The 10,887-nt window shown below is 56.1% G+C and overlaps 1 protein-coding gene across 1 annotated transcript; it reads left to right on the top strand.

Moving 5' to 3' along the window:
* Nucleotides 1-1,469: 1,469 nt before the first annotated feature.
* Jph4 (junctophilin 4) lies at nt 1,470-9,775 on the top strand. The gene is made up of 6 exons (XM_055615925.1): nt 1,470-2,276; nt 2,821-3,370; nt 4,148-4,919; nt 7,880-7,998; nt 8,305-8,831; nt 9,692-9,775. Exons 2-6 carry the CDS (start codon nt 2,992-2,994, stop codon nt 9,773-9,775), a joined length of 1,881 nt encoding a protein of 626 aa, XP_055471900.1. The 5' UTR covers nt 1,470-2,276; nt 2,821-2,991.
* The last annotated feature ends 1,112 nt before the right edge of the window (nt 9,776-10,887 follow it).

Genomic DNA, 10,887 nt, shown 5'->3' with positions numbered 1-10,887 from the left:
AGGAAGTGGGAATGCTATGAATCTGGGCTACATAATAAGACTTGTCTCAAAAAAAAAAAAAAAAAAAAAAAAAAAGTGTCCTACCCTGGAAGCTTAAGCTTTTAGAAAAACACAGTGTCACCATGTGAGTTAGGGATGTGGTTCAGAAGCCTGTCACACAAGCCTACAACCTGAATTCAATCCTTGTAACCAAGGTAAAAAGTGAGAGGCACGGGCCCACATTTATATGCCTGGCACTCCTAAGGGAAGATGGGAGGTAGAAGCAGGAGAATCCATTGCAGGTTCTGGCCAACTGGCCTCGAGGACACAGCGGAGACAAGAACGGCCTCTACACAGAAGGCATTAACTTCTGAAGAAGCTGATCTCTCTCTCTCTCACACACACAATATGTTTGTATTCTGTGGTGTGGTGTGGGGTGTGTGTGTGTGTGTGTTTTCCATTCTTTGTATGTACTCTTTATTTTACCAAAGTACCTGGGAGGAACTGAAGGGCTCAAATGATCCCAAGCTAGCTAGAGTCCAGTGGTAGAGCTATTGCTTTATCCAACACCCAGAATTCAACTCCCAGCACCAAGGAAAACAAAAATCTGATCTAGTTTTTTTTTCTTGAAATCAGGTATGGGGCTGAAGGGTGGACCGCAGGAACCGGGTTCTACGAGAAAAATAAAATCGATTGAGTACACTTGGCCAGTCACACTGTTGCCTTCTTCCCTTAAACGCTTAGGGGCAGGCATAGAACTAGAAGCAGCCTGAGAAAGCTGAGGAGGGGGGAACAGAAAACAACTTTTGCCTGAATACTGTCAGTACCAGTGTGGTGTAGCTCTGTCACTCCGGTGAGTGGGCAGGGAAAGAGGGGGATGAGCTGAAAGGGCCACAGCGAGAGCCTGCTCAGGCAAACCTATGCGTCTTCGCTTCTGTGTTGCAAAACAGAAGACTCCAGAGCCCCAGCGCGCTCTATCCCCCTATTAAAATATTGACACTCCCTTCAGAGGGACAACCAGAGGGAAGCAGTTGGTGAAGGCAATGGATAGTGCGTATTATCTTAGCGGTGCCCCCTCACAGGGCTCCCACTTCAAGCTACCTCTCAAACTGTTGAGAGGGTGGACAGTGTCTCGAGGAGGAGTTTGAGCTCACTGGACAGAGGTATCCAAGCTCAAACGCTTCCTGGCCTGGGGCCAAGCAGCTGGCAGGTTCATCCCTCTCCCCAGGGTCCCCATAAACTCCACTTCCGGACCTCCTGTCTCAGTCTGGGCTCTTCCTGCCTGGATTTGTATTCCCACGCCTGCCCTTTCTCTGCAGAGCGTGCGTTCTCCCTCTCATCTCTCTCTCTTCAGCTCCCTGTCTGTTTCTGTGCCCCTCCTTTCGTCCTCCCCTGCTTCTCTCAATAGCCATCTCCCATCAGCCCCGGAATGGGTCTCCCCCGCCGGCTCCCCTGCCAGATGTATCTCCCCCCACCTTAGCTCTCACCCCTGCACCTCATTATTTGTATTCCCTCCGCCCTCCCGGTCTCCCCAGCATCTCTCCTCCCCCGCCTGGCTCTGGCCTCCCCCCCTGCCTCCCCATCTTAAGCTCAGACTCCTCCCTCTAGCTCCTCTCCCCTCCCCTCCGCCTCACTCCACTCCCTGCCTGCATGCCAGGGTTTCTTTCCACTGTGGGGGTCTCTAAGCCTCCCATTCCCCTCTCCACCTACCTTCCTCCTCACCTCAGGGATAGCGAGCCCTCATTTTTTTATGCCAGGGCGTCCTCTCTCTCTCACACACACACACACCCCATTGCCACTGACTCTTCTCCCCACCCTCTGCTCTTCTCCCGGCTCCTCTCTGTCCCTTTAAATCTGCCTGGCCCAGCCTCCCCCTTGATGCCGGGTTTGGAGCAAACATTGATTTGTGCTGGGATGGAATTGGAATTTTGATTTTTTTTTTTTTCCTCTCCCAACCATAAGAAGGAAAAAAAATAAAACACCCCCTCTTCATAGCCCCCTCCTCGCTCCCATCCAGCTCCCAGCTCCTCTTCGCTGTCTCAGTTTTAGGCAGATTTTCCCCCCTCCACTTATTCTCATCCCCCTCCACCCTGCCACTACCTCACCCCCCATACTAGCCTGCACCTTCAGCCGAGGAAGCGAGGGGACTCTGCCATACTTCCCCCACCGCCTTCTCTGGGCTGTAGCGGTCTCTCCGGAAGAGAGAGGGGGGCTTGGCTTGTCCGGGTGAGGTGTGAGTGGAGGGACCCTGCCATGAAGACGGCGTCCGGGAGGCGGCCTGAGCCCCAGCCCACATGGTGAGTAACCTGTCCCCTCCCTTTCGCCAATCTGCCCATCCCTACCCCCCTCCCCCCCCCCCACCCCCCCCCCCCCCCCTCTCCCCCCCGCCCCCCCGGGGCCCGGGCCCCCCCCCCCCCTTTTCCCCCCCCCCCCCCCCCCGCACCCGGGTTTGCTAACGAAGCCAGACAGGGGGATCCAAATAGCCCAGCAAAGCAGGTGTCTGAAGACCCTGCCCAGGCCCCTCCCAGCTCCCCACCACACCAACTGCTATCCGTACCCCACACTCGGGGGTTCTAGATTAGAGAAGTAGGACTCGGGATCGGGGCTGGGACCCTAAGTCCCGGGAGGCGCCCTCTACAAGTTGGGAGGGATGGGAAAGCCCCCTTGCCCTCGCCGCTTGGGAGCTGCCGAAAGATGCTGCCTGGGGGGGAGGGGGAGGGGAGGAGGGCTGGAGGGCGGTGCTGATGCCCTAGAGCTACCGGCAGGGGAGCGGCAAGGCAAAGAAGGGGACCTCGCTCTCCACTTGCCTCGCTCTCCACTTGCACCCCTCTCTCTCCGCAGCCACTCAGGATGAGGGTCCGGCCCTGCCTGCCCGCGCTGGGGCCCCTCCGCCCAGCCCCGGTCTAACTGCCCCCGCCCCCAGGCCTCGCCCGGCCCCCAGGCCCCCAGCAGGCTCTCCAGCCCCAGGATGCGCTGAGCCGCTGGGGGGCTGAGGCCGCGCCAACTACATGCATGTCCCCCGGGGGCAAGTTCGACTTTGACGACGGGGGCTGCTACGTGGGGGGCTGGGAGGCGGGGCGGGCACATGGCTACGGCGTGTGCACGGGGCCCGGCGCCCAGGGAGAGTACAGCGGCTGCTGGGCGCACGGCTTCGAGTCGCTGGGTGTCTTCACGGGGCCCGGCGGACACAGCTACCAGGGCCACTGGCAGCAGGGCAAGCGCGAAGGGCTGGGCGTGGAGCGCAAGAGCCGCTGGACCTACCGCGGCGAGTGGCTGGGCGGGCTGAAGGGGCGCAGCGGCGTGTGGGAGAGCGTGTCCGGCCTGCGCTACGCCGGGCTCTGGAAGGACGGCTTCCAGGACGGCTACGGCACCGAGACCTACTCCGACGGAGGTGCGGGGCCCGGCCCACTACTGCCTGCCCGTCCGCGCGCGCCGCCCGACGGCCTGCGGCGCCCGTGCTTCCCTGGCCTCCTGCCTTCCACGCCCTGCCGTTCCCATCCTCCACCCTCCATCCTCCTTTCCCAGCCATATGCGTGTGGCGCGCCAGCCTTCTGTGTGCCGCGTTCCCGTCCGTCCCTCACACCATCCCCCTGCCCAGGACCCCAGCCCCCATCTTCCTGCCTCTCCCAGCACCACCAGGCTCATGACTTCCTCATTTGACAGTCTTCTGCCGGCTGCTTCCTTACCCAGATCTGCCTGCCCCTCCCACCTGCTCTTTTCACCTCCCTCTCCACTTAACAGACAATCTTCCAGTCGGCTTCTAGCCTGCCGACCTGTATGCCTGTCATGAGCATCTTTTTATTATTATTTTTTATTATTTATTTATTTATCTATCTATCTATTATTTATTTATTTATTTATTTATTTATTTATTTATTTATTTATTTATTTTAACACGCTACCACCTGTCAGCTTGCGCATCACAGCCTCCGGGCCACTTGTCCTTCGTCTACTCCAGCCTGCCTGTTTCCCTGCCACGGCCAAAAGCCACACATTTTATGCTACCTACCTGTCTTCCCCACCTTCCAACGAAGCCTGTCCCTCCCCAGACCTCCACACTCACTGCTCTCACCTGTCGCTTGGGCTTCCAAGGGGTTTGGGGCCACGGATCACTGGGTGTGGGAGCCCAAGAAAACACTCTGACTCTCTCACTCCTCTACGTCCACAGGCACCTACCAAGGCCAGTGGCAGGCCGGGAAACGCCACGGCTTCGGGGTGCGCCAGAGTGTACCCTACCACCAGGCGGCGCTACTGCGCTCACCCCGCCGCACCTCCCTGGACTCCGGCCACAGCGACCCCCCGACGCCGCCTCCGCCCCTACCCCTACCAGGAGATGAAGGAGGCAGCCCAGCCTCCGGCTCCCGGGGCGGCTTCGTGCTGGCAGGGCCAGGGGACGCCGATGGGGCGTCCTCTCGTAAGCGCACCCCAGCGGCAGGTGGGTTCTTCCGCCGCTCACTGCTGCTCAGCGGGCTTCGGGCTGGTGGGCGCCGCAGCTCCCTGGGCAGCAAGAGGGGATCTCTACGCAGCGAGGTGAGCAGCGAAGTGGGCAGTACAGGACCCCCAGGCTCCGAAGCCAGCGGGCCCCCTATCCCAGCGCCACCCGCCCTCATCGAGGGCTCCGCCACTGAGGTGTACGCGGGAGAGTGGCATGCCGATCGGCGCAGTGGCTACGGAGTGAGCCAGCGATCCAACGGGCTGCGTTACGAAGGCGAGTGGCTGGGCAACCGACGGCACGGATACGGGCGCACCACCCGTCCTGATGGCTCCCGTGAGGAGGGCAAGTACAAGCGCAACCGGCTTGTGCACGGGGGACGTGTGCGCAGCCTCCTGCCTCTGGCCCTTAGGCGGGGCAAAGTCAAGGAGAAGGTGGACAGGGCTGTCGAAGGTGCCCGCCGAGCTGTGAGCGTTGCCCGCCAGCGCCAGGAAGTCGCTGCTGCCAGGTGGGCATCTGGTGCATAGACCAAAGTTGGGTTGCGAGGAGAGGTCCCTCTGGGTCCTGTACTTGAGAGAGAACCGAGAGCCAAGGCTGACGGCCTGCTGGGGAAGCGCGAGCACCAGGCAGTTGTAGCCTTAAGATGTGGAGTGTTTAGAACTGAGGCTATAGGTGGATGTGGGCGTAACGGTGGGTGGCTGAGTAGCAAGCCTGCTTGTGTGGAGATGTGCATCTGTGGAACCCATGGTGTGTCCCTGGCGCAGCGAATACTGGCCCCCAAACTCTTGGTTTCCCTGGGCTTCTTGCTCAACACGTCCAGACTTTAGGCCTCAGGCTGGGATCATCCATCCTGGACAAAACCCTGCAGTTGCTTCCTCACTAGTTCCCACCCTGACTTTATTTCAGCATTGGTCCTTGAGGAGGCCTAGTTTTAACATGTGCGATCTCTTCCCTACTAGCCCTGCCTTCTCTGGCTCTTTTCACCCAGGTTTGAAGGGAGGAGTCTTATCTCTAAAGATGATTTTTCTTTCAGGGAATCAGATTACATTTCCATGCATGAGAGTCTTGTTACCAAAAGCAGTAATGTCCAGACGGAATATAGCATAAGCTAGGTGTGCAGGCCCACGACTTTAATCCCAGCACTCAGGAGGCAGAGGCAAGCAGGTCTCTTGAGTTTGAGGCCAGCCTGGTCTTCAGGGCGAGTTTCAGTTCAGCCAGGGATACACAAAGAAACCCCATCTGTGGTTTTGGGTGGAGATTAAGGAAACAAGTAAAATGAATTTTATCCTTTCAACCAATAATATAATTTACATTCCTTCTGGATTCTTTAGAGTGTGGTCTGTAGTCTTACAGCACATTTCTGATAGCGAGCAGCCGCATTCTAAATGCTTAATGGTTCTATGAATGAGATAGCAGAGACCTAAAAATAACCGAAATTTATTTGGAAGGAGACTCAGAGACCCTTGCTTTATACAGTTTGCACACATTTGAATGTTTGTGTATTGCTTTCTTTAATGAGGATGAAGCCATCAGGATATGCCCAAATATGAATCAGTGAACTTGTGTAATGGGCAAGTTGTTGTTTATGTGCTCACGTGTGGATATGATTAAGTATGAACACATCAAATCCTGAGCAGACGACTGGGCCAGAAAAATGTGCATCTATGTGTATGTGTGTCTGGGTATATAGGTCCTAGAATCTAGGGCCTTAAGCCAGGGCAGAAGGAGGTCAGAACATCGTGGAACATTTTGGGCTATATAGGGTGGAGGCATGTTACAGGAAAAAAAAAAAGCTGATCTCACTAACTAGAAGATCAGGCAGTGGGAAGAGGCTGGCTGGTCTCCCCAGCAACAGGCCTGGCAACCCTGATTGGCTGCTGGCTGCCATGGAAACAACAGGGCCTCCACAGCAGGTACATCTGACAGGTAGCCTGAATCTGGCCTGATGCCTGAGCACAGACTAAGTCTACTTTTTAAACGCGATAATCCACACCTTCCATGTCTAAAGCCACAGGTTTTTGTGTCCATCAACAAACAGAACTGAGCGCAACCCAAGAGTGAGTCTCAGAGCTGTTCAGAACGCAGCTCAGCTCCAAGACTGGGTTAGTCACAAATGTTATGAATACGACACGGTTATCTGATGTTCTCCAAGTAGGTTCTAAAGTCCTTAACCCACCAGCTTTGAAGAAAAGAGGCGGGCCACGTGCCCAAGGTCAGAATAGGAAGTTCACCAAAAATTATAGTGGACACCACCAACCACTAGATACAAACTGCCCTTCTTAGGTGGATTTTAAAGGGGCCAAGGAACAAAAGGAGTCAGGAGTCTTAAGCAAGTCAGACCCCGAGCCAGTACTTCTGGTCATTTCTGCTCCTTTGTGCCTTACTTCAGTCTGCACTACACAAGCAGCTGGATGATTCGAATGCACCTAACAGCAGAGGGTGGAATGGAAGGGAGAGCTGAGGAAGCATCTAGAAAGGGAACGAGCAAGGACTGACAGTGCTTTAAGGTGAGCTGAGCGTGAGGAGCAGGCTAGGAAAGCAAGTGGGGCACAGAAGGAAGGGTAGGAATCTGCACAGGAGGGACTGCAAAGGCGAGAAAATGTGGCAGGGAGAGGGGGTTTGTTTGTTGAGAGAGAGAGAGAGACCCTTTCTTACTCTGGCTCCAAGCTCATGCCTTAATCCCAACACTTGGGGCGTAGAGTCAGAAAGAAGCCGTGGCCACATGTTGAGTTTGAGGCCAATCTGGTCTATGGGAGAGGGAGAGGGAGAGAGTTCTAGATCTCAGAGGTGCTTAGAGTAGGGGAGGGGGAGGCAGTGCCAGGAACAGAGGGGAGTGATGTGATAACAGAAGAAGCCAAACAAGAGCAAGGTGAAAACTTCTTCTGAATCTAGACTGGTCTAAGTAGGATTAAATAAAGAGGGCTTGCAGTGCAAAGTGGGTGAGATGAAAGGAAGGGTTGCTTGAACAGATGGGGAGCAGGCTGCTATTAGAGCAGGGTAAGGAGTGCCTTAAATCCCAGAGAGATGTTTGCCACCAGGGGTCAGGAGGGGGTGGTAAGAGGTAACTGAACTGCAGAGCAGGTAGCAACAGGACTGCCAAGGAGTTGCCAAGAAAGCAAAGGCTCATTAAACAGGAGCAGGACATCACTGGATAAACGGAGTTGGGAAGGGAGCTGCAACTGGGAGAAGGAAGTGTTACTACGGGCAGTAAGGGTAGAAGGGTGTGAGAGGACAGAGGGGAGTGTGATGACTGCAGCCTGGGCCTAGGTGAGGAAACCAGACGGGAGAGCTGCCCTGGCCCGCTGAGGAACGACAGCAGCTGGCTCTGTGCAGACAGATGAGGGATGAGGTGGCGCCAACCAGGCGAATGTGATGTGGTGGGGACCGGGCAAGGGGCTGGAGCATCAGAGCATGAATACACTGACGTGGGGGAAGGTCAGCCAAGTCCCTGTCCCTGGGACCCAACAGGGCAGCAGACGCCCTCCTAAAAGCAGTGGCAGCCAGCAGCGTCGCTGAGAAGGCGGTGGAGGCAGCACGGATGGCCAAGCTGATAGCCCAGGACCTACAGCCCATGTTAGAGGCCCCAGGTGAGGTGTGGGCACCCTGTGGGAGGGAGGAGTTATGTAGGGGAGCTGGAGAGGCTCATGGGGTGGTGGGGGAGGACCTGGAGATCTTGGGGGGGAGTGGAAGAAAACCAAAGGGATGGAGGGTGTCTTGGAAGTGGAACCAACAATGTGTGAGGCAGGATAATGGGAGGTTTGAGGTCTGGTGATGACAAACTGTGGGCCTGGAGGTAACCAGACCCCTGGAAAGAGCTAATGGAGGGGTAAAGCTACAGCCTCTCCAGCACCTGGCCGGTTAAACCCCACTGATTCCTAGTTGTTCCCGCCCAGGCCGCAGACCCAGACAAGATTCGGGAGGTTCTGACACAGAGCCTTTGGATGAAGACAGCCCCGGGGTATACGAGAATGGACTGACCCCCTCGGAGGGCTCTCCGGAACTGCCCAGCAGCCCTGCCTCCTCCCACCAACCTTGGCGAGCCCCTGCCGGCCGGAGCCCACTGCCTCCTGGAGGGACCTGGGGTCCCTTCTCCAGCTCTAAAGCTTGGCCCGAGGAGTGGGGGGGTCCTGGTGAGCAGGCAGAGGAACTAGCTGGCTATGAGGCTGAGGATGAGGCTGGCATGCAGGGTCCCGAACCCAGAGATGGTTCCCCACTTCTCGGAGGCTGCAGTGACAGTTCCGGAAGTCTTCGAGAGGAGGAAGGGGAAGATGAGGAACCCTTGCCCCAGCTGAGGGTAGCCCCAGCATCTGAGCCTGTCACCACGCCAGTTTTGAGGGGCCTGTCTTCAAGGGGTCCTGATGCTGGTTGCCTGACAGAAGATTTTGAGGAGCCTGCTGCCACCGAGAGGCCTGCCCAGCCGGTGAGCCCCCGTGTGCCTTCTTCAAAGCCCGGCTTCCCACCCCTCCAGACTTCAGTGTAATCCCCCAGGGAGCTTCTGTTTCCACTCAGCTTCCTCTCTGCCTGGCTAGTCTTGGACCATATCCCACTACATACAAACGATAATTTTACAGTTCAAAGGAACCTTGGAGACCTTGAAACCCAGCCCTCCCAGTGGACAGCTGGGGGACAGGCCTTGAGAACTTAAGTAACCTACCCTTAGCTGTAAACTAATAATAATAATTAATGGTAGGATCAGAGCACTTTTTTCTGTTCTCCTTCCATATCATTTCCAGCCCCAGTTTCCTGCTCCACCCCCACCCCCACCTCCATACTTTCTCTCTTTGGTGCCCAGAAATAGGAAAAAAAAATGTCCCTCCCAACCCGCACTCTCCCTCCTTCTCCAGGGAAGAAGGAAAGTGGGGGGGGGGGGGCAGACAGAAAATCGGGAGAGGCGGAGAGCTTCTCCAGAACCCTCTGTTCTGATTGGATTCCAGGCCTTCTCCCATCTCCTAGCAACCACATCCACCCTCACCCCTTCCTCCCTCTGCCTGACTGCAGCACTGGCAGCGGCTGCCAATGTCTGCTACTAAGGCCAGCCACCTTCTGCCTTGCCCACATGATATGCTGAGGATGGGGAAGAGCCGTGGTGGTGGTGGCGGGTGGGTGGAGGCAGCAGGAGAAGGGAAGTCCTTCACTGTTTGAAATGAGGGGGGTGGCTCTTCTCCTCTTCCCTGTTTGGGGAGGTCTCTGGGACCCTTCGGCTTTGCCAATAAAGCCAGGACTGGGGGGACCTGTACTCTGCTAAAAGGACTGAATCCACTTCATCCTCTGTCTCTTTAGGGAGCTGCCAACCCCCTGGTGGTGGGAGCCGTGGCCTTGCTGGACCTCAGCCTGGCGTTCCTGTTCTCCCAGCTCCTCACCTGAGGCGACATCCTGGCCTCCTGGCTTTGGTTGCCTGCCTCTCTACCCACTTTGACCTGCCTTCTCTTTTCCTCCTCCCAGTTGTGTTTTTTCCCCTCTCCTTTCCTCTGTGCCCTTTCTTTTTGTCTCTTGCTTCTTTCTCCCTTCCCTCTCCTCTTTGAGATGGTCTCATTTATTCTGGACCTGTCTCCCGTCTTCCTTGTTTTCTTCCCTGCCCCAACCCCTTTACTCTCTAGATTGTTTACATATGAAGGGCTGTTCTCTCTCAGAGATGCTCTCTTCTCTGAGATACACAAATCTAGGTCAGACCATTGCTCTCCCCGCCCCATGCCCTCCCCAGCCTTTTCTTTAAATCAAAACTTCACCAAGGGTGGGGGTTTGGTACCCTGAGGAGTCTCCTGGAATCTGAGTGGAGGGGAGAAAGAAAATGAGTAAGAGGTGACCAAATGCCAGATAAGGCCCTGGCTGAGTCACTTGGGGCTTACTGGCCCAAACAGAAAGATGTGGGAAGACTCACCTCCACTCTTAACCTCAGAACCCAACTAAGTTCTTGCCCAATTTGATCCTTCCCCGAAGGAGAAAGGGGGAGTGAACAACAGAAAACTCCCTGGATGCCCCCTCTCCTTTCCTCCTCAGCCAGTCCCCTCCTCCAACCACCAAGGATGGCATGTCGTGCCAAGAGCAGTGTGAAAAGCAACAACTATCTGGTGCACCGAGCCCTCCCCTCTCTGACTCTGCCACTCACTGCTCTACCCTTCTCTGCCCCCTAAAACTTCATTTGGTTGGTCTGGACTCACTTGTGGCCTTTGATGAAATTCCTAAGGGGCCTGAAGAAGACACTTCTGCAGAGGGTTAGAGGCATTGGAGCAAGCAAGGACCCCACTCCTCAGTTCTGGCGGTCGTGGGGAGCACAAGTAAGATAAGAGCTGGAGGGCACAAGTCTAGTCATTTGTAACCCATCGCATCTTCTGGTGTGATGTGCGGGAAGCCAGTGCCTCCCACACTTGCAGGCAGGGCAGAGGTGGGCGTCAACCCCAGGTGAGAGGTGGGGGAAGAGCCCTGTTTGAGATCTGGCCTATCCGTGTCCCTAGCTTTTCCTCTGGGGATAGGAAGCT

The sequence above is a fragment of the Psammomys obesus genome, unplaced genomic scaffold, assembly GCF_907164565.1.
Source record: "Psammomys obesus unplaced genomic scaffold, mPsaObe1.curated_primary_1811, whole genome shotgun sequence".
NCBI lineage: Eukaryota > Metazoa > Chordata > Mammalia > Rodentia > Muridae > Psammomys > Psammomys obesus.
Note: the sequence above shows the minus strand (reverse complement) of the source record. Positions and strands in the feature narration are given on the sequence as shown.